The 24,529-nt window shown below is 38.7% G+C and overlaps 1 protein-coding gene across 27 annotated transcripts in view; it reads right to left on the bottom strand.

Moving 5' to 3' along the window:
* CLASP2 (cytoplasmic linker associated protein 2) overlaps positions 1 to 24,529 on the bottom strand; it is a 507,179-nt gene that overhangs the window by 465,670 nt on the left and 16,980 nt on the right. For all 27 annotated transcript variants that reach the window (XM_032104203.1, XM_032104158.1, XM_032104212.1 and 24 more), the window contains exons 3-7: positions 16,340 to 16,443; positions 12,876 to 12,967; positions 12,468 to 12,543; positions 10,895 to 10,992; positions 3,631 to 3,701 (exon numbers count right to left, since the gene is read on the bottom strand). In XM_032104203.1, the coding sequence (XP_031960094.1) occupies positions 3,631 to 3,701; positions 10,895 to 10,992; positions 12,468 to 12,543; positions 12,876 to 12,967; positions 16,340 to 16,443 (441 nt within the window). The remainder of the gene's footprint in view (positions 1 to 3,630; positions 3,702 to 10,894; positions 10,993 to 12,467; positions 12,544 to 12,875; positions 12,968 to 16,339; positions 16,444 to 24,529) is intronic.

Consider the following 24,529-nt stretch of genomic DNA (forward strand, 5'->3'; position numbering starts at 1 on the left):
GTAATGTGGAAAAACAGATACACACTTGTGCTATGGATTTTTATTTGCCCCCTTTTTTTTTTCCCCCAGGAGAACATGTATTTCAACGGCATCTTTATCATCCATAACACAGCTCCCCTACACCATGATACTAACATCACATATCCTACCTGTCATATTTTGTGTTTGTAAAGCCAGTCCTTTGAGCCATTAAACATTAAAATGGAAAAACTGCACGGGTTGAATAAAGATGTACAATTTATCTTCAGCTCATTCTGCTGAGTGCAGCAGAGAGCTCCGTATTAATAGTTTCCCTACTTTGGTTTTAATTCCCCGTCTCAATAATGACACTACTATCTGATACAGAAGTCTGCTTGAATTCTCTTAGAGAAAACAGTATTTACAAATCTCAGGCAGCAGAAACAAGTGCTTTTGTAGTGCTGAGATTGGCTGCCGGTTCTGTTTCCATAGAAATGAACATTCACTTGCTGAAAAATGGGGGGGTGCTCTAAAGAATCTTCTCCAGTTTGGAAGGCTACATATAGTTCTGGTGGAGTGAAAGGGCAGCAGCACACATAAAATACTGCTTAACAGGCAAACATCCTGATCTGATTCTTTTAATATGCATCATTATAAATGTAAACAAATCCCAAGGTTTGCATAGCAGCTCATACATTCACATAATTCACATTAAAGAAATTATCTCTGATTTTACTATACACATCTGAGAGTAAAGGAAGATGGGTGGAAAATAATTATGAAAAAAAAAAATCAAAGGTCAGCTGGAGAGGCAAGCTAGCAGTGGGATATTATTTAAGGCTGTAAGCCACTCTCATCAAGCAAAAGCACTAAGATTCTTGTCCAGTTCCCTTGTTAGATATGGTACCTCTGCATGTGCTGGCTCTTGAAACTCCGTGTTACATCCTACCCCAATTACTCCATCCATAAGTGTTTGAATGTGCTTTCCACCTTGTCTACCCTCCAAGAGGATCTGTCAGCCTCTAATGGTAACTTGTTCTTCTCCTCCTCATTACCATTCCATCACAGATCAGATTCAATAAAGGAAAGAAGTAACACAAGACTAAAGGCACTGTTCTCGCTAGATCCCCTCTAGTACACTAAAAGGATAAGATATTAAATCCACCAGTGTGCTAAGACTGCAGGAAGGAGACCTTTTCCTGTGCTACCTATATTTCTCCCACATACCTAAGCATACCAACACAATGTTTTTTAAAACTCTCAAGTGTTAAATCATGTTAGTACAAACATATTTTTTTAAATATGTATTTGTTTTGATTATCAATATACTACGGAAAACATTTTTGCCTTCAGGTTGTTTGAAGCTGCAAGCTTTGACTCTTCATTCTTTTTCTTCTTCCTAAGTACATGCTGGATAAAAAGACCGAACAACTGATGTTAGTATTATTTGATGAGAAAATCCTAAGTCACATCTCTGGATTCTCAGAAACTAGGTCAACACACCAAATATTCACTACCACAGCAGTATCACTCAGCACTATGACGAAGATGACATCTTCCAAGGTTGTATTAGCAAGCTCTTCCCTATCCATCACAAACCGAACAGGACCCCCATCAGTAGAGTCAACCAACTTAGGACAGTACCTCCACCTGGCAAAAAACCATTCCTTTTGCTGTTAAGAAGGCCCACTATGGAGTTTAATTATATTAAAGCCAGTTGAAGAGTTTTTGCCCTTTTCACCCCCCCCACCTCCTCCCACTTTGGAAAGATAACCCTACTCCCCCACTACCATCCCAAACCCTACAACAAAATATCCAAAGCACAAAAAAAATCCTCAACACTGTAACAGATGTATTTAGCCACTAAAATTTGGCCTTTATCCAGAGATGTTTGATAAAGCTCCTGAACAAAAAGTTGGAAACAAGGCTACAGGAATTCAACAGTAACTTTAAATCTACACGTGCAAGCAGTAAATACAAATTGTCCTTCAGAGAATAGGGAAGCACAAAGCCAAGATAAAGCACGAACAATGGAAGAATACCTTTTCAATAACATTAAAAAGCTGCCTAGATGGAAGCAACAGATGAACAAGGTTCAAGCAAAAATACTGAAACCAACGTATTAAGAGAGATTCTGTCATTTACAGTACCAAAACAGAATTATAGTAACTTTTGCATAGAAATTGCCACCTACAAGATGAAATACATGGTTTATGCTGTCATAGATCAGCATTAACATCTGTGTTTTACCCATGAGATAAAAACGGCTTAAAAATAAACTTCGTTAACTCTTTTAAACAGAGACAAAAAGGACAGAAGTGCTATCTTAACTAGTCAAGCAAGGTGGTATATCTACTTTCATATATTTTAATTTTTTCCATGCCTATATTCCCCTGTGTGACTTTCTCTGTTCTCCTGAGAACTACCAACAGAAAAAATATACATGTAAAATGCATCTCTGAATCTCTCAAACCAATGAAACCAACACAGCTGTATTAACTTTAAATGCAAAAGATAATGGTTTACCCTTTCATAACGAGTAAATTTACAAACAAAAAGAACATAAAACATTTTATGTAAAACACTTTTCCCCAAATTAGAATGCTTTGGATTTCTTAAAAAAATATAAATTTTTACAAATAAATTTTTAAGTGTTCAAGAATAGCAACGTTTTATTTCAAAGCAAAATGTAGCATAGAAACTCTTACTACCTCAAAGATAATGTTATAAAAACACTTTCCTTTGAACCTACAGTCACTTCTGTTTTCCCAACAACAAAAGGTTGAGAAAATTAAAAATGAAAAAGATGTATTTGAGTACATTGAGGAATTATACGCATTCCTCAAAATATTTCTACTCTTGAATAGTTACACTTCTTCGATACAGCAGACCATAATCAACATAGCTACTTTGAAAGACAAATTAACATGAGGAAACTCTTCCCCATAAAACAAGATCCACATATTCCTTGCAGAAGACAATGAAGCTTCCAAAACCAACTGTGCTAAAGCCACTGCCACAGCACCTCCTTTGTTTTGCTGTTACATAAAATTTCTTTCATAATTTACAGTTTTAAATTAAATTTTCATACTAAAAAATACTGTAGCAAAAAAGCAGTAGGAAGCAACAGGGATCCTCTGTGTAACAGGTTCTCTTTTCTTGAAATACACCAAAAATAAGGAGCTCAAGCTCAATGAAGTCTTAACATCAACATTTAAGTGTCTTTGAATCCTGCAGTCTCCTTTTTCTATAATTTAAAACTCAATTTATTAATCATGATGCATCATTTTAACAGAACATATCAAACACACCCATCACTAAAGTACATTTTTCTCTTACTAACATACTAAGATAGGATAAAGGTTCATTTGATCTTTGTTCCCATGCATCAACACTCTGCAGCATTGTTCTATCCTACACTGAACACATCTGTAACTCGTTAAATATTCACTGCTTGTTTCCATGCAGTTTCAACACCTTTTCAATTGTATTCTGACCACAGTCCAGCAAATATTTCCAGTAAAGAGTACAAGCTTGTTTCACCAAGTGTCTCATTTTCTTAGCATTTACGTGTTTCTATTCACCCATCTTGCACTGATAATGCCAGTATTTAAATATTTATTTTTTTATTAATCTAAAGCGGATTATAAATATATGATCTTTCATACTCACCACTGACGCTACTTAAAATCATATTGTCAGAGTTTCTTATTTCATCAAATTTTGCAAAGATTGTTTGCAACCTATAAAGAACAAAAACAACAAAGTAGTTTTACATCTCTGAAATCCCACTGGCTACTGGTAAAAACAGAAATCAGTTTATTAGCCTATATGAAGCCGCAATGCAGAATATACAAGGGATTAAAGGTATGAAGAAACAATTCCTAAAGGATTCCTCTTTAGCTGAGCATCTTCACAGAAATGCATAGAAAACTAAGTCAACTTGTTATTAGCATGATTAAAAATAACATTCTAAAGTTCAGCTTCAGTAATAGCATATATTGGGTGTATATACAATATATACATATTTATTCCTACTCAACAACAAAAGGTTACAGTTTGAACTATGCAATGTTCATTTAGAAGAAAAAGAAGGATTACTATTTAATTTGTTCTGAGACAATTATTAATTTTCCTCAAAGATTTTTTTCCACAAAATTTCCTCAGTTTGGTTATGAAAAGAGCTTTGTGGTAGTTAGCACTTCCACAGGGGAAAAAAAAACCCAAACAACGAAACTTTCTTCTAAACTTAAGATACACTAAACACTTAAACGTGTCCAACCCACACACTGATTTTAACTGTCACAGTAGAGAATACACTGTGAATGCTTTGCTACATTTAAACAGCAAACAGACAAACAAAACTCCAAACAAACCAAACCAAAAAATTCCACAATTCTAGCTTTGCAATCTAGTCTCACAAGGCAAAAAATGGTGTTCAAGCAATAAAGTTGGCAAAACACTTCAACAGCCCTTTCTCATCACTTCTGCAGAAAATTCAATAAAAGCAGCGGAAGTATCTCCCAGAAAAACATAACCCATGCATTAGCAATAGAGTTGTACTGACATAATACATTGTTCAGCTGCAAACAATTGAGAACATTTTCTTGCATTTCTCCAAAGACTTCTCTGCTTTTTAGACTACTTGGAATATGGTAATATATAACATGCACATGGGATTTTTAGCTCCAGGACTATCAGGACTGAATCCTGATTTTAAATGAACAAAGTTATAAACTACAAATCACATGACAGTCTGCAGGTCTCTGAACAGGTACAGTTCAGTTACATCAGAAGAACTAGGGATTATACTACCCAATTCAAAATTTGCTAACAATTTGCACTGAAAGACTGCCTTTACAACTCACAATCCAAACTATTTTATGACAAACCAAAAAAAAAAGGGTAAGAACTACACCTGGGTATGAAAATTCTCACAAGGAGAAAAGTCAAGGACACACAAAGATTTCACTTCAACATTTCGTTATGCACACACCACTTTTACTCAATGATCCATGTAGAGAGGCTGTGCACTTTCACTGCATAGTCTACATTCTCTGAGATTGCATGTCCATTTCACTAACAATGAAGAATGTGATAAAATAATGAAATACAGAGAGACAACAGTATAGAAAGTTTGAGCCTTCCCCCACTCCCATTCCAAAAATTTAGGACTCTTACTATGCATTACTTTTACTTTCCAAACACTTCAAAGCAATCTGCTACTGAGCAAATCTGTCCTGGACTTAGCCAGCCCACAACAAGAACTATATGGATCCCCACAAAAAGGCCTACTCTACTGCAAGCATCTAAAAAACCACACCCCAAACCCCCCGTTAATCATTTAAGTCAATAACCCGTAACACAAACCAGCAGTTATTCCATCATCTCAATTTATCTCAAAACTATATGTAGCTCAGTAGTAGTTTCCTTAATCTTTCCCTAGGATACTTGCCAGCTTGTCTCTGGAACCTATTATCCTCTCCCTTTTGCACCACCATTGCATTTACAACCACTGCTGCCACAGCAAAATGTCTGAAATGGCAGCAATTCACAAATGTCACTACTTTACTATTAAACCTCAAGTCTTTTAATGAAAAGATCAATTTGCAAACCAAAGGCAGTATCTACCAAAATGGGTTTTTCTGCACTTAGGCTTGAAAAAGTAAAACTTTTGAAATGAAATGTTTTTTGGGTACTAGAATTTACTAATGACGTGTGAAATACCATTTACATGCTGCTTGCTTTCAACCGTACAAATCGAGAAGTTTACACGAGAATCAATACATATAATAATGCATTAGGCCATCTTGCTTTCATAACAAGAAGTTAATGTGTTTGCCTCATATGTTTGTGTTTACCAGGGATTGTGAGCTCCCATCAACAGTGCTGGATTCCATAGCAAACACTGCATTAGCAGTTCACCTAGTTAATGAGGAAGATTTAACACTACATCTGAAAGGCTGAAACTGTCATTCCGAGAGAAACTGAATATGCCTAGAGAGATTAACAGATTTGCTCTAAAATTTCACTTTAATTTTTAAATCCTGTAAAGCTGATGTTATCCACTTGGCACAAACATTTTAGAGCATGCAGAATAAAAAAAAAGATTTTCTGCTCTTTTGAACTTTCTTTTCAAAAATGCTTTCCTGAGTGTTTTAAACAGCAGCTAAAACCTAAATGCTTCCTTATAAAATATGTTATAATAATATACATGTTGCCTCTCACTCTGGACAAAATACTTGATAAGGTATTAACTATGAACAATAAAAAAATGGTGTCTGTCAGCACTGGACGCTATGTTGTCAGTGTTGCAGGCTGGAGAGCAACACACAATACTGCCACTCCTCAAACTTTCAAAGCATGTCTTTATGACCAGAAGCACACTCTACAGTATTTGTCATAATTGCAACAACAACAGAGGAGTCCATTATAACACAGCTGCCAATGTGGTAAAGCACTACTGCAGAACCAACCCTCTCTTTAGAACGGCTTACAGCATCTTTAACTACTACTTTGCAAAGTCTCTCACAACAAGTTTCTCCCTCCCTCTCCTCCCACCCTGCTCTTCTTGCTACCTTCTTCTCTTCTCATATTTCTTCACACAGTCACGGGCAGCAAGGCAGCATGGGCTAGAGTCTCTAAAATTATTGCAACCACAGTCAATTTAAGAATGTTTACAGAAGGTTCAGCTCCTGGCAAAAGAGAGCCTGCCAAGAGGAACCCAAGAAATTCTACAGGGCTGGACCAAGACCAGTTTTACTGGCAAAGAGGAATGTTCTTTGAGAAGAGCAGCATTATTTACTCCTTCATCTCATATCTGCAAGCCCAACTCTGGATGTGGCAATCATAATCAATCATTGAAGTCACTACATGTCACTGGTGGACAGAAATATTATCTTCTTTTCCCAAAAAGGCATAGACAGGTCTTCTGCAACTTCTCATACAGACGGAAAAATCGCCATTGACAAAAACCATGTGTTTGGGACAGCAGGTTCTTCTAGAGGGGCTGTCAGTGAATGAATGAATGAATGCATGAAGTTGTAGCACTTTAAATGGGGGCTCCTGGCAACCTGCCAAACCCTCTCCTCCAGCAGGCAACAGGTCTCTATCAAAGTATTAACATACTGTGGTGAGGATGGTCAGTAAGAGGAATATGTACCCTTCTACGACACAGCTTGAGCTGATATATGCACACATATGGAAACACGGGTGCTTCCACAGAATGTGCGCAACACTTCAGACTGAAAAGCTGTTACTCATGACCATGCTTGATGGTGTTCAACTGTTTGTATGGCAGGCAGAGGGGGATACCTAAAAGTGTGGTCCTTGTGATGAAGAGGCAAAAGAGCACCACTCCCCTATCAATAGCAGAAAGATAAAGAAGAAGAATGGTGGTAACTAGTCTGTTGTTTATGTCCAAACTGAGTCTAAAGCAGGAAACGGCCCATCTGAAACTCTCCATATTCCCCCCTTCCAAGCCAAAAAAAAAAAAAAAAATCTTGAAGACATGTGTCCACATCTGGACACACAGTTGGACCTCATCTACAGCTTGAGCTAGACAGATAAGCAGAATGTGCATACCACATAAAATGTGGTATTCAGAAATGCATAATGCATACTGCAATATGCTTCAACATTTTAGGATATGAAGTTGTGGCCCTAGACGTAAGAACTAAACAAATGACTGGTTTTATACATTTCTGTTTCTCAAGCAACAGGGGGGAAATTTGTCAGATTAATTCCTCAAAGATAAAAGCTTCTAACACTCAGACCAAGTAACTGCTATCCAGAGCCACGTACACTATTTCCGTTCAAGGAAGATCAGCCACACAGATTCCATACTGTAAAACATTCAATTTGTCCCACAGAGAACAAAACCTCTTCACTATTCTTGGCTCACTGAACAATAAATACAACATCCACTTTCAGTATTCACAAATATATTAACACTACTTTCAGGTCTGACACTAAAGACTGTCAAACCTCTCTGGCAGCAATTACAACAAAAGAGAAAACAACATCCAAATTTCCAGCCACTGACTTGATACTGATTTTTCTGAAAAAGGAATGTGCTTCAAGCAAAAAGCACAATAATACTCTGAGATTTCTAAGTTGAAAAATAACAAATAGAAAGAGGAATACACTGATTTTATTTATAAACAAATTTATATTTGTTTATATAAATTAATACCTATTAAGGTATCACCAATTAATCTCAGTAAAGAAGAGAAATGCACAGAAGAAAAATAAATAGTAAGTAAGTAGAATTGAACTACAAAAGAAAGATCCATAATTTATTCATTACCTAGATTTTGACAGGTCCAGTAAAGCCCTCTAGAAAATCCAGTATTTTCCACAAAGGCAAACCCTACCAGATGCAGATTACAAAACCTTGTAAGCCTACTATTATTAAATTACTGACTGTATTTGGCTTTGTATAGACACAACATGTATATACCATTTGCATATTTAAGGAAGTTGAACAATTTCTCAAAACAATGCTTGATTAACTTTCCTGCTTTCCTTTCAGCAGACAGGAGCTCTTATTTTCAGTGCTTTAGGATAGAGTGCATTCAAGCAGCAACACACAACTCTCTAATGTGTAGTTTGTTATGCAAACTAAACAATCCTACATTCTATTGATTCATGTGTGCACCGAACACTGAAGTAATAGGTTTTTCTGCTAATGTTTAAGTTTAGACGTAATTTTTAATGCATTGACTTACAGTGAAGGAGCTGCAATGCAGTTCCTTAAGGCTGAACTCAACAACTGAAAGCAGCCGTGTCTGAACTACAGATTATCTGTAATACTTAAAACCCTTAAAACCTACCCAGACACACAAACATGAGCACAGATTCCCCTCAAAATAATGATGATACTCTACATGAAAGGTTTTTTTCCCACAGATCATAGCTCCTGCATAACCACATGAAAATTTTACTGCATCTAAGCAAAGGGAAACCTCTGACAGGCACTGGGGAAGAAATGTCTTAAATTAGGTCTGCCTCTGAAGAAACAACAGTCTAAGCTACCATACAGTTAATCTGTCTTTCCTGAGCTTTGTCAAACGCCTTCTTAGTTCTGTGAAGGAATAAGAAGGGACTCCAGGAGCTCTGCTTTCTGTCAGGGTTGGATGGGACAGAGACTAGCAGTCTCATGTTTAACTCAAGCAAATCGTAACTCCTGTCCTTATCCCAACCTGAAACCTACTGCAGAGGACACAGCACTGACACTCAGCTCACATACTATTTTACCCTGGTCCTGACTATCAGGTGCAAAACTGCTGGAGATTTAGTAGCAACAGCCCATTTAACATGCACCAAGTAGAGTCTTGCTTTTTTATGTAAATGCAAATTATACAACCATGCTTGCTTTCAGATCAGGGGGAATTTTGTATGCAGCTGATTCAGACAGTAGAAACAACAACTTGGCACCTACTGCAACTAAATTAGAAGCTGTTGATTGTCCTGAGGATACAAAGCACCTATGGTGTTTAATCCTATTTGGATCCCAAGATGTGCTCAGCTTGTATCACATGGAATTGTAAACGGTGAGTCCTGAACCTAAACTTACAGTCAGACCCAACATTCATTGCAAAAATGCTGTGCTATCTGCACTCTTTTATTCTCTGTTCCAAAAGATGTCCAAGGCCCTATCTTAATGCAAGAAAGATCTCTGATATGTTCCCCTTATTTGCTAGGAAACTCAATTTTCAGAATTGTAGTAATAATATGGCTTAAACTTCTGTGGTAACCATATAATCCATTACTAGTCTAAAAGCATGACTATATTCTATAGAATTCTTTAGAATTCTATTCTACAGGATAGAAGAGAATGTGTACAACTTCTCATTCTCATAGGCAGGGTAAACTTTTGTCTAAACAGGCTGAACTCTGCCTGGGATGTAAAACAATAAATTCAACACCCTTCTCCTACAATGCTTCCATAGAATTGTAGAATGGTTTTGGATCACCCAGTTCCAACCCCTCTGTCATGGGCTGGGACAACTTTCATTAGAGCAAGCTCCTCAAAGCCCAATCCAAGCTCACCGTGAACACTGCCAGGGACAGGGCATTCACAGCCTCACTGGGTAACCTGTTCCAGTGTCTTCCCACCCTCACAGTAAAGAATTGCTTCCTAATATGTAACCCAAACCTGTCCTCTTCAGTTGAAAGCCCTCACCCCTGGTCCTACCACATCCTTGGAAGAAGTCCCTCTCCAGCTCTCCTACCTATTTAGGTACTGGAAGGTGCTCTAAGAGCCTTCTCTTCTCCAAGCTAAACAATCAGCCTGTTTTCATAGCAGAGGTGCTGCAGCACCCTAATCAATTTAGTGGCTCTCCCCTGGACTAACAGGTCAATGTCCTTCTCATGTTGGGGGCCCCAGAGCTGAATACATATTTTGATCTATTATCAAGCTGTATTTTGCTATCCTACAAATGACCATTAAAAACTAGGGCTCTTAGTTTTTTAGAGGGGTTTGATAAGGGACTTATCTAACATTCTCTCCGACATCAAGTAATAGATATATTCAGCTTTATCAAAATCAAGAAATGAGATAAAAGTGATGGTAAAGCGGTATGTTAGTATATAAGGGGTTAACACATTTCAAAAAGTATAAATTGCTTTAACAAGGATTTTTAAAGATTTTATGGAATAAACAGCCTTTCCCACTAAGTACAATTTCAACCTCTGTCTAGCTTTCTTAATTAATCAAAGGTAGAAAAAAAATAATGCTAGCTTTATTTCATATAAACTAATCTACATACAACACAGGAACTCTAGTAACATCATACTGAAAGCAAAACTAACTGGAATATAAAATAAAAATTACAGTAATTTTAAAACAAAATTTTTACTGAGTTTAAAGTTCAGATAACGAACAGTAAAACTTCAATGGCTCAGAATTACAAAATCAAAACAGCTAGCTCACCTTCCAGGAGGAATTCCTCTCTTCGTAAGATCTATTCGTACTTTCTCTCCCACATGTCTGTAAACCTCTACAACGGCTAGTATGGCAGCATCTCTCACCTGTGAACACAGTTTAAATTGTTAATTCCAGTGTTACAGAAACCAAAACGACATTTGCTGACGGACCTCTAATCTTAAGAGTGTCTATAGCCCTGCATGCCAACTCAGTTGAAATAGTGAGGATGAAAAGGAACGGAAATACAACTGTTCAAACATGATGGCATTTGTTCCAAGTTACAGCATCCCCACGTGGTAAAAAATCCTAGAAATAACAGCTTTAGAGGGAATGAATTTCTGGGTCTGACATAAGAATAGTATTTGTGGAAAAAATGTGCTTTATCTAGGACTTGCTCACAGCAGGCAGTACTTTCAAAACTTAGCTCCTGCACTCAGTCTTGACTTTTCATCTTGCTTTCATCACTTTCTACACACAGCAAAGTCCTTCTGGAAAACTAAGGCTGCCCACAAGAATGGACCAGCATTTTCTTCTCTCTTTATTTCAATTGGAATCAGGTGGCATGGCATCAGCACAAGAACGGAAATAAGGCAGGATGGTAGAAGCAGAAAGAACAGTAAAAACAAGGAGATGGAGTGCCTCTTTAAAAATTTTAAACCACAGTCATCACAATAAAGACTGCCAAAAATGCCATTTTAGTAAATGCCGTTATTCTCTAAAAAGAATGTCCGGAATGACTTCAGTATTGTTCTTTGCAGCAGTTCAAACTAAACACATAACTGCCCTAGCAAGATGTGAACTACATCTTTACTAATGATCAGCAAAAAGGACAACTTCTCAACAGAATTTTGCTAGAACAGAACAATGCTATGCTATACAGAGGAGACAAGAACTTTGCTGCATTCAGAAATTAAGCTTAAAGACCAATCCTGTTTATAAACCCAGCTCCTACCAATGCTATCTTCTCTGTTACTGTATTCATAGTCTTTTCCCCCAAACACAACTTCAGATAAATCAAGATATTTTAACCATTTCCACTGGAAGATTTTCTGAAGTTCAGATGTCACTGCATCTTGATTTTCACTGTAGATGTTTTTGCTTACTTTAATGATTTTAACAACAGTCCTTCCATGCTCTCAAATGCCATTTGGGTTCCAATGAGAAAATAATTACACATAATAATGTTATCTTCAGCAAATTTGACAATCTATCGCAGGTTTCATATAAGGGCTGCTTCTGGAGGTAATTTTTTGTGTCAATAACTTCATTTTTTTATTTATTTCTTTTCAAAATCCACTGTAAGAAACAACTACTTTCAGTAATTACTAGTTTCTTCTTCTGAAGACAAAACTAAAGGGACCAGTACATCATGATATTGCTGCCTTTGCAACTCTACTTTCATCTTCCAGTGGATGGACTGATAAAGAAGAAATCGGGTTTACTTCTCATAGTAGAAAATAATGATCTGCTGTACACAAGCACTCTTACCAGCTTTTCTTTAAATGCTTATATTTATTTTGCTTTCACTGCTCTGTCAAAGTGTAGTTGTTCAAGGGCCAGTAAGTACTGAAATCCTTACCTGACTGTTGGAGTCACCAAATGCTATACACAGATGTGGTACAAACTTGCTGAGGACTAATGGTTGTGCACCGTAACTAAAAAAAAAAAAAAAAAAAAGTAGCATATTTTTTAAGAAAAAACAGAAAATAATTCTTGCAGAAGTGAACTTTTGGCTTAGCTTTTATAGAATACAAACTGACATCAATCAAGCTCTGACCCTCTCTTACTAGTCCTTCATCTACTTCTAAATAAGATAAGAATTCTGTAGCTTTAGTCTTTCTTTCAGAAAGCCCACTAGTTAAGTTGTTTGATTTTTCCCATGTATTAATTTAATTGAACCAGACTCCCTAAAGAATTACTTTCAGAGAAAAATGACATTCAAAAGAAGGATAGAACCATTACATCTCCATAGAAACAAAAAGCTTACATGTTTAAGGTAGCAACAAGACACAAACACACTCCTTCTCGGGATCGGTAATTCTTGTGTTTAAAACCAACAGCAAGGCGTTCCCAAATGTACTATAAAAGCAGAAATAATGGTCTTTAATTACCTGGAGTACAATACAATGTAATTCTATTCCATATAATTACATTCATAATAGTTGCAAAAAAATAACAGAAGACAAGTCCATTGGAAAAGCGATAAAATTAACTTTTGAAATGCACAATATGGAACACAACACAGATTAATTCTATGCCAAAACCAATTCCTAAAAAACGTCCTTCAGCAATCCAGCTGAGTGTTTTCCTTGTTTGAGAAACAGCTCTTAAAACATACAGGATTGTTACAGTTAATGCACACAAAACAAATATTAACATTACAAACTACTGACTGAAGCAGAAGTTACTACACTCTTTTTGCTTCATATTCTGTTTGCCTGCCAAAATTTCCTCACATCCATTTTAGCTTGTCCTTATCCATACTCCTGCTGTCCCACTTCCCCCTTACTTTTGCTTTAGATCTATTTCTTCATTTTTTTATTATTTCTTGCCCACTCGCTCTAATTCCTGTACTTCCATTTTTGTTCTGCTTTCGGTTCTCCTCTCAGTGCTGGTGCCACTTCCTGTGGTACGATCCCCTGGCTCGCTAAACCCTCCTTCACCTCCTTGCGCACTTGTTTTTCTCTGCCTGCCCTGGCTCTCTGCCTCCTGGCTTTATCCCATTACCTTTCCATCTCCTTGCCGTGCTCTAGCTGCATATCAGGGCATTGGAAGCGCAAACATGGAGCTGAGGAGCCGGGGGGTTCTCCTTGGGAGCAGATGCACAGGCTTCAGCCTGCAACTCGCCCCAGCTGCAGCACTGCCATTGCAGCCCAGCCAGCATCCGGGCAGCGTTGCCTAGCGATGGGTGGCTGCACACCGCCAGGAGCTGCACACTTTGCAGCCCAGGCACCTCCCTCCTGCCAACTGCACCCCGGAGTGCTGCAACTGCAACCTACAGTGACGCCACACAAAGCTGCTAAAATGTATTACATACTAATTATTGCAATCGGCTTTCTGGGGGAAAAAAAAAATAAAGCCTTCACAAACAGCTGTTGATCAACAAAAACAGAGAGCATAAGAGCAGGGAATATGCATCCTCTTTATTAATGAGGTAGCACACTTCAACAGCAGACATAAAATTTTCCAATTAGAGCCCTGCTTGATAATTTTGTCCCATCTGCGGTTTTTTGTTTGTTTGTTTTATACTTCATTGCATTTAGAGAAAACAAACCTTAGATGAGCAGGATATGGCTTGCCAAAGCTGCATAGCTTAACAACAAAGAACAGGATTTTATGGAAGAAAACATCCTTCCAATTAACCCACTGTCATGGACAAACATGGGAAAAAGGAAATCTCCTTGACAGATGAACAAAAATACAGGTAGAGAGGGAAGTGCAGACTATTGAAACAAAGAAAGCAGACCGAAGTAAAATTTAGTCTTTCACTACATTATCCCTTCTTTAAGAGCTAATTTTTTTAGGCAGAGAAATTCAAATGGCTGCTTATAAATTTCAACTCTCAGAAGTTCCTAGCAAGACTTGATGTCCACCTCCATCCCTTTCATGCATATTTATACCACCTATATTTTTATGCCTTCTTGCCCATAAGCAGCTACAGCTAGTTCTTGCTCATAAAAGAAGCAAAAAAACCCCAAACATCTAAAACAAGTAAAGGGATTTAACAACAGGACAAATTAAATATTATTCAACAACATGCTACAAGAGGCATGATGAGTTGACTAGAAAGACACTTACAGGATTTATCCTCAAAAAATTATTCCACTAAGCTCTTCTAAAGGGATATTTCTCTGCAGCAGAGAGCCTACAGCTCTGTACTTCAGCGTTAGAGGCACAGGAAAGACTTCTCTGTTTTGGCCCCTGCTGTGAGGATGATTGATGCTTTTCATCCAAAGTTTTAACGACCCATAAGCTCTCCTGAGAGCAGACAACCAAAGCCAGGCTTCTCCCACTCTGGGGAAGTTACCAGGAGAGCAGTACCTAGTCTTGCAGACACAATGCTCTTCCTTGGACCCCACAAACCTTGTATGCCTTCCGGCATTTGAGAGTAAACTTCGAAGGGGATGGAAACTTCCTTCCATCACCTCTATGTACAGCCTAACAACTCTGCACAAAGATGGACCAGCAATCTAAAACTCTTCCACAACAAGGGCTTAGCACGAAGCAACTACCACCAATTTCTTTATCAGCTACTGTTCAAATGAAGGTATCTCCAAGGTGCTCCACTGCACACTTGTCAAAATGCCATTGCTGTAGGGGTTCTGGTCTGTATGCCAAGTATTCGGGAGCATCTTGGGGACAGGAACACATCATTTATGAACTACTGGCACCTAGGCACAAAAAATACTGCCATGTCTCTTGGTCAGTGAATATGACCAACACTGCAGCTTGTGAACAGATAAACGCATGTCTTTGTGGATGACACTACTAGACCCTGATGCCTAAATCCCAATCAGATCTGTAGCCAAAGGGAGATAAACTGTTCTATAATAGCCTAGCATGCTACATGTTTTATCAGGCAAACAAAGCAACTAACAATAATTTTCTCACTCCAGATCAAGTCTGCAACATCTTATTCACCGCACACAAACATTCAAACTTGAATCTATGAAAAAACAAAGCCAGGAATTAGTGCATACAAAACCCCCAGTATTTTTCTCCCTATTAACCTCTAGAATTAGAACTCAGAAATAGATTTTCCTCAGGAACTGAAAACTCAAATAGTAAGTTCCTACTCACATCCAGGGTCTCCAGACTTCTAAATAACATCGCTACTCAAGAATATAATCTTGTTAAACAGTCCGACATTTTTCAGACTCACAGAATAGAGATATAAGATTAAGCACTTGGAAGCCACATAATGTTTAGAACTGAAGGTTGAGTTAAACAAGCCTCCTTACAACCAAATATGACAAGCCAGAGGGCAATTTATCCCCACCTCAGTTTGTCCATGTTTCACAGAGCATCTCTGTCATACAGCTAGAAAGCCAGATTCTCTTAAGTTAGAAAATGTGCACCTCAACTGCAGGACTAGTCCTACATGTTCAAGTACAAATCTAATTTTAAAATAAATTTGGAGCTAATTAAACTTATTTATTCCCATTATTCAAACCCAGAAGATGCTTCAAACATGCGTCAATTAACAAAGCCCTGGCACATGGCATAAAAATGTCTGCTCAGAATTTAGCTACGATGTGCAAAATATGCAGAATCACATCGTGCCAAGATTTTTATCTTTAGTTGAACAATACATCAGTGTCAACCCACTAAGAGTACCTTTAACATTTACACCATTAACAGTCGCCATAACATTGTGACATGTTCGGAGTTCATACAGAAGTCATAAGCTCACTGGAGGCCTCCCTCTGAATCTACATTAAGCAATCATACCATGGGCGGTGCTGCTTCACACATCAATTTCAATATAAGATTCTGTGCTTGCTCTCGAACTTGGTCTTTGGCATCTCCCATACGATCTATCAAAGGCAGGAGAACTACAGGAGAGGAGAAAAAAAGAGAAAAGTAAAAAAGATTAAACACCCAATGGAGATCTTCTAATGCTTAAAGATATTTCCTGAAACAGATGTATACACGTCATTCAAAAATAAAAGCTGATTTTAAGTAGGCCACAATATTTTAAAGTGCATTTCTGGGTATAAGACTAACAACAAATGCATAAGCCTGAAATGGAAGAAAATAGTATCTTTCAATAGGTTAAAAAGAAAGCAAGCTTCCCATCTTCAAAACTGTTTGAATGACTTTGACTTCAAAAAGTGTTCCAGTTAGCTTCAGAATGTCTGGCTTTTCTAAAAATAATGCTGGGGCATGGTGAGTGGCAAAGAATTGGAATAGGAAAATAGGACTATTTTAGAATCAGTGGGACTTTGATGTTTATTGTAAGAAAACCAAACGTTTTAAATTCCTTATTCACACAGTGTATCTTCTGGAAACCCAGCCTCGCTTCAGTAAGAGCATCGTTAGAAGTTACTATGTTAAAACAAGCATCCTCAAATAATATTTAAGTAAAATTGCATGACAGCTGATGATTTCAGATCCTAAAAACCAGTAAAAATCAAAGCCAAGGGACTTGCCAACTCTCTTAGGTTGCTTTTCCAGACAGAAGTTTATAATTACGTCAGACAAATTAATGCTGTGACATTAGGAAAGATATCCCAATGAACGCGTAGCTAGTTCTGTGTTGTGCAAGACATCCTGCTGTACTGGTTCCCAGTCCTCCATCTGGGGCCTACTCTTTGAGACATTCTTCTCCGAAATGCTTTCAAGTACTTCTTCCAAATGAGGGGTGATGACACCGAGTACGCTGCCTTCCTTCAGGAAGCACAACTGACTGACAGAGTTGGTGGAGATGTGTCTCTCACGGACAGTGATTTAAGGCTCTAGGAAGCACGTGATTCACCACCTAGGAAAAGCAGTGTCACGCTAATGGTGACATTTACCTGCCAACAGCTCAACCTTCTGTGCTAGCTTTTGTTTCTGATCCAATCCACAGTTTCTGAGAGCTCCAAGTATCAGTCACGCAGTCCAGGTGGATCTTATTCAACACAGCTCACAATAATCACCCAGCACATCCTTCTGCTCCTGCACTCTGCTTAAGCTTGGGCTAAATTTGCAATTGCTGTAACATTTACTTCAAACTTCTAAAGCCAGCATAATGTTTACCTCGACTTCTTTTGAAGACTTGCTCACATTCTCGTAAGTAAAAAGAGATATACTAACAGCTAAAGTAACTTTTTGCTGCATTTAGTACTATATCACTGAACACCTGAGAGTATTTTACAGTAGCTGCCTGACCTCAACAGACTGCTAAAGAATTCATTTTCCTTTTCTACTCACAAAAGAAATAATTGTATTTGGCTATTGTTTGAAAGGCAGATCTGAAGTAATTTTATCAGTACGTAATGATTTTATAGTAATAAACAATAGATTTGCCAGCAAAAGAAAGGGAACAGAACCATAAATTCTGAAGTCTCCTCAGTCCCCTGTTCCCATACTAAAAGCAGCAGCCATTTCTATACCATGATTGAAAAATACACTGCTGAAGTTTGAATTTCCCCTCCTGCAGTATCCAAAGGCTTTCTTAGTGTCCTATTCTGAGTGTCCTAATCTAAGTATTTAATTCTATTGGCTCTGGATATTCCACTGACATCTTCAGCCACCATTATCAAAGTTTTGTGTTTTTCATCTATCTTCTCTACCCTTTCTCCCCTGAAGAAATTAGTACAGCTACTTTCATTTCACAGTTTCAAAAGAAGAGTCTGGGGTTTTTTGTTTGGGTTGGATTGCTGTTGTTTTGATGGTGTGGGACATTGTCTTTATGGTTTGGGTTTTTAAGGGGTGTTTCTGTTTTGTTTGGTGGTTGGGTTTGGTTTTTTTGGGGATTTTTTCCATTTTGTGAACAGAGAAGAAACATCCAGAACTTAAGAAGCTATTTTTGGGAGTACACAGGTAACCACTCCCATGAACTTCCAATCACTCCTACACCTACTGACTACATTTTTCTCACCAACAGTACTTTTCTTGTCCTTTCCAGCACTTCTGAACTGACCTTGTCCCCATGCCATACATTACTAGTGAGGTCTCTACATTGACCTGACTGCTGGGCAGCTGAAGGCAATTCTAGCTTTACAGAGAGGGAAACAAACACAGCCAGTGCCAGTTCTGAGGGAACACGGCTCCTTTGTGACTAATTAGCACTCTGAGTCATTTGACGGAGCTGCAGATACCAGGGCTCCGCTCAAATCACTAAGGCAAGCACAGAGAACAGCTACTAGAAGCTGCTGAACAGAGATGAGGTCACCGAGTTAAACTAAGCTATGACACAGCCTGCAGATTTCAGAGTGTGCAGCTAGTGAACACACCAGCCTTTGCCACTCCTGGAGCTCTGACAGAGGGATAACCCGCTGTAGGAGCTGTTAAAGAGCCCACACGGCTGCAGGCTTGGCTTTTTTCCCCTAAAACTCAAGTTTCTGTAAGACCCCATATAAGGCATGATATATTCTGTTTGCGCAAGACAAATGAAATTAGGCTGCTGAATGCTGGCAACCACCAGCTGGTTTTCAGTGTGGCTGTTCATCTTTTCTGTCAGAACAAGCTCCAATAGGAAATCACTGAAAGTTGGGTTTCCTATCGATCAAGTTTCAAAACTGAACATCATTTTGGCTGCTACTTTTCCTTTAAGCTGCACATGCTTTCTCACCAGCATTATCGAATTAGTGTCCCTCTTTGTACTGCAATGCAAATACATGCATTTGGTTGTTACTGGCATCAGTCTGCAAACTCAACAATCTCAAACAGATACAGAATTAAACGAAGGGTGACAAAGGCAAAGTAGGACCAAACATGAAGGCTGTATTCAATGTGGTAGCCTCCTAACAACTCACTCAGTGAGGGATATAATTTATCACATGCAGTCTGGATTCACACATGCCTACTGTTTTATATTAACCTTATCCATCTTTTATCTTCTGTTGCCTAGATTCTTAAATTATTTCAAATGGATTTTGGAAAATCTAATAACAAATGACACCTTTCTGTCATATATTTCTGCAGATATGCTGAGAAACACTACACTAAATTTAGGAGACAGTGATTCCTTTTGCAGCTGTTGTTTATTTTTTGTGAAGCACTGTATTCGATTCAACTTGCCTTTTCGCCATGTTTTAGCATGTTGTCAAAGCTTCTTACCACTTCTAGCCGCTCCTGAGGTTTTCCTGTTAAGATTTCTACATTGTTATACCACAATTTTACAGGTTTTGATTACTGAAGAAAACCTACAGTTTTAGCAAAAATATTCCATAGCAGACATTAATTCTACCAGATCTACCTCAAACTGAGCTGCTATTTCACAGAATCACAGAATATTCTGACTTGGAAGGGATCCATCTGGATCATTGAGTCCAGCTCCCGGCCCTGCACAGACACCCCAAGGTCACACCATGTGCCCAAGAGCATTGTCCGAATGCTTCTTGAACTCGTTCAGGCTTGGTGCTGTGACCACTTCCCTGGGGAGCTGTTCCAGTGCCCAGCCACCCTCTGGGGGAAGAACCTTTTCTAATATCCGACCTAAACTGCTCTGAACTCAACTTCAGGCCATTCCCTCAGGTCCTGTCACTGGTCACCACAGAGAAGAGTGCCTGCCCCTTCTCTTCTACTCACAAGGAAGTTGCAGACTCCTCCAGGCTGAACAGACCAAGTGACCTCAGCCACTCCCCATACAGCTTCCCCTTAAGATCCTTCACCATCCTTGTCGGCCTCCTTCAGACACTCTCTAATGGCTTAATGCCTTTTTTATGTTGTGGTGCCCCAAACTGCACTCAGCACTTGAGGTGAGGCCACCCCAGTGCAGAGCAGAGCGGGACAATCACCCCTTTAAACTGGCTATGCATTTACATCTGAGCTGCTATTTATGCCTTTTTCCTTTCTGTTACATCCATAACAGAGCTTATTATCCCATCAGTTTCTTTTTCAATTGTCTTCTCTTGTCTCAGTAAACCTGAATAAATTTTCATTTATCCACATTCACCAAATAATTTTATCACCACTAGCTGGGAAAATACATGCATGAGTTAATGCCAAAACCAGCCTTCAGAGTCAAAGTACAGCCTTGAGAAATTAAATATTTATTTCCTCTACCAGGATTGAAGATGATAAAACAAGCAAATCACAGAAGTTGCCTAGAATGGCACACAATGTATTTTTAAAAACCTGAGCAATTTAACTATATGACCCCTGTAGCAAAGAATGCCACAGGTAGCACGAACAATTTTCTTTTGTTAAACTTTAACAAGAGTTCCTTCTGCAGCTTTTCAGTTTGTATTCTTGCTTTTTCTTCTCTTCTGACCACTTACACCTGCTGCTCTTTGTATACCTGTGCTCATTTCAAGTCCCAGTTCTACCTATTTCTATGAACCAACTTTAGATACTCATTACTGCAAAGACTTACAAAAAAGCATTAAGCAAAAAAGAATCTTTACCGAGAAAACGTTATCAGTGTTGGCAAAAATTCTGTTACTAAGAAGAAAAGTCTTTGAGGACAGAAACAGATTAAACCTAGGCAGCAAGATCTTCCTCGTTTCCTCAGAAACCTTGCCAGCTCAGGCAGTAGCATTGAACAGCTGTCATTAGAAAGGAGGGAGGGAAACAGCTGCCCCTGCAATTAGGGCAGTCTCTGTTCTGGGCAGGATGCACAGGAGAGAATCCCACAGGGGCTCCTACAGGGCCAGCCTGACAGATCCACGTGGCCAAGGGACTACTTCTAAGCAAAGAATCATAAGCAGGCTCTCAGAAAGGCCTCAGTGCTCCTCTCCTCAACATATAGTCCAAGCCAGTTTAATAAAAAGCAATTTCAGACATTAATGCGCTTCTTGGGGTCTCTCCAGGAGCTAATTAAGAAAAGCATTAGTGGGATTAATGACACATCACTGTTCATCAGCAGCAGCAGAGAGGAAAAAACAAACACTTTTTTTTTATATGATATATCTACGAGTCTATCAAGGTGTCAGTTTCAGAACATGAGAACAGTCTACCAGGCCAAAGAGTTTCAAGAGGTGTATTAAATCCGAAAGAAAACTAGAAGATTGAGAACAAATGTCATCTTCTGAAATTTTTTAAGCTCTAGGCGAGGTTTCTTACAGAACTAGAATTAATTAGAATCAAGCAGAAACCAAAGCAAGCTAGGATTTCGAGTTAAAAGCACTGCATTTCTAGGTGTCATACAGTGAAATGCCCACAGACAGCAAGCAGATGGTATTCTACATCACAGCCTATCACGCAAGCATGGATCACTTCAGGTAAAATGAATTCCCACTACTAATAAATTCCAGCACTAGCCAGACAGGAAAAAAAAAAAACCCAAAAAACAACAAAACAAACCAACCAGCCTACGACCCGCCCCCCCCCCCCCCCCCCCCCCCAAAAAAAAAAAAAGCTAAAAGGCTGCATAGATTTTTACTTTTTTTTTTAACTGATACTTCAGAGAATCTAATCATAAAGATGAAAAAAGTTACAGTTTATATCAGTCATGACCCCTAGCTGTCACCATTAACTACAGAGGAAAACAAAGAAAATTTAAGTATTTTCTGAGGTGTTGCAGGAAGTTAGTATTTTGTTACATTTGAAAATATAAAAGCAGATATTATGGGGGAAAAAATACAAATAATGGACTGTCTTCTAAAAGCTGTTAAAAAAAAAAAATCTGAAACAGTCAGCATTTTATTGTCTAAGAAAATCCTACAACAATCCAACACAGCTTTTCCTGAGGTCAGTAAGCTATAAAATGAAAAGGCAGTATCAGACAAAACACCTGACTTGCATTTAGGTGCAGCAAGGCATCCTTGAGACAAGATGCCTCTCCCATAAATGGAAAAGCTTGCTTTACATTATCTCAGCAATTCAGTTTCTCGAGTTATTTGATTTAATTTCCAAGTTTTCTCTAACACCATAGCTTGGCCATTTTTAAAGCAAAGACATGAAACAGATGATTGTGAAAGTCCCTTCCAACCGAGTTATTCCAAGTTTTAAGTTTAGTTGTTATGCAAGCTTTTTTAATCTTGAATCCTCAGCAGAACATGTCATTAGTCTCAACATTTCAATGAAACTAATAAAAATGATAAATGAGAATAAAATTCAGTCAGGCCTAACACCTGAAGATCCAGGATTTTTCTAGATGCTAGATATATCCATGGTAGCTCATGTTAATACAGTTCTTGGTTTTCATGGATTTCATGGATTTTCAAAGCATTTCTCCATACCACATTAAAACCACATATTAAAGAGCTCCAGCTTGAATAAACTGCACACCGGAGTCTTTTCCACCCAAAAAATTCAATCATTAAGTAAGGGAAAAAGCAAAAACTTACAACGTGGGTGTCACTTACTAAATGCTGACTTCCTCAAACGAGTATTTCCAAATTCTTGTACCAACTGCTTTAATCCTAATTCACTCAAAAAGTTAATGTATGTTGCAAGCCCTTACAACTGCTTTAAAACACATCAGGTGACATAGAACCATTTAGGTCAGAAAAACCCTTTAAGATCATCAAGGCCAACCACTAACCCAGCACTGCCAAAGCCACCACTACACCATGTTCCTCAGTGTCACATCTACACGACTTTTGAATATCTCCAGGGACGGCGACTCGCCCTCTTCCTTGGCAGTTACAGTGCTTGACAACACTTTCAATGAAAACATTTTTCCTAGCATCCAATCTAAATCTCCCCTGGCACAACTTGAGGCCATTTCCTCTCGTCCTGCTGCTTGCTGCTTTGGAGAAGAGACTGACCTCCACCTTGCTACAACCTCCTTTCAGGTAGTTATAGAGAGCAATAAGGTTCCTTCCGAGCCTCCTTTTCTTCAGGCTACATAATCCACGGCTGCTCCCCATCAGACTTGTGCTCCAAACTCTTCACCAGCTCCACTGCCCTTCTCTGGACATGCTCCAGCACCTCAATGTCCTTCTTGCATTGAGGGATCCAGAACTGGACACAGGATTTGAGGTGCAGCATCACCAGTGCCGAATACAGCGGGGATGAGCGCTGCCCTGGTCCTGCTGGTCACACTATTGCTGATACAGGCCAGGACACCACTGGCCTTCTTGGCCACCTGGGCACTCACTGCCTCATGCTCAGCCATTGTCAACCAGCACAGCCAGGTGCTTTTCCTGTAGCGCTGCCTAGGGTTGTTGTGACCCAAGTGCAGGACCTGGCATTTGGCCTTGTTGACCCTCATACTACTGGCCTCAACTCACTGCTCCAGCCTGCCCTGATCCCTCTGCAAAACCTTCCTACCCTCCTGCAGACCAACACTCCTACCTAGCTTGGTCTGATCTTCAAACTGTCTCAGTGTGCCCTGCATCCCCTTATCCAGGTAATGGATAAAAATATTAAACAAAACCAGCCCCAGTGCTGAGTCTGGGGGAATACCACTTGCCACCAGTCACCAACTGGATTTAACTCCAGTGACCATCACCCTTTGGACTCAGCCATCTAGCCAGTTTTTAAGCCAGTTATGAGTGCACCCATCCAGGACACGAGCAGTCACACTTCCATGCTTCATTATAACAACAAATTTGACAGAGCATTTAAATTAGTCTGAGGAAACTAATTTAAATATTCTTCTAACACTTCTTGAAGCCACCTGGTAAAAAATGTAAACACTTCAAATTGATATCACATTTTAGTATATGGCACTATAACTATCTTCCAAAACTAATTTTGCCCAGTGGTTTCTTTTCACAGTAAGAAGAATTTGAAACTACTATTAAATGTACACACACATTCACATATGGAGTTTTTGTGTGTAAAATGTGCATCCCTGTTCAGACTCACATGTACGTATACAAGTATAACCTATCTATCTGTGTTTGGTCGTTTTAACTGTCAATTACATTTCCTTTAATTTTCAGGTAAGTAGAATATTTTGCAACATTTTGTAAGGTTATATGTAAAAGCTGATGTCAATATAGTTATGTAACAGACTAATGGACAGTTCGATATCTGCAGAAAAATATGTCATGGTATACTGCACAGTAAAACTGAAACAGATTCTGTATACCTTTACTG

Source organism: Corvus moneduloides, chromosome 1 (assembly GCF_009650955.1).
Source record: "Corvus moneduloides isolate bCorMon1 chromosome 1, bCorMon1.pri, whole genome shotgun sequence".
Classification (NCBI taxonomy): Eukaryota; Metazoa; Chordata; class Aves; order Passeriformes; family Corvidae; genus Corvus; species Corvus moneduloides.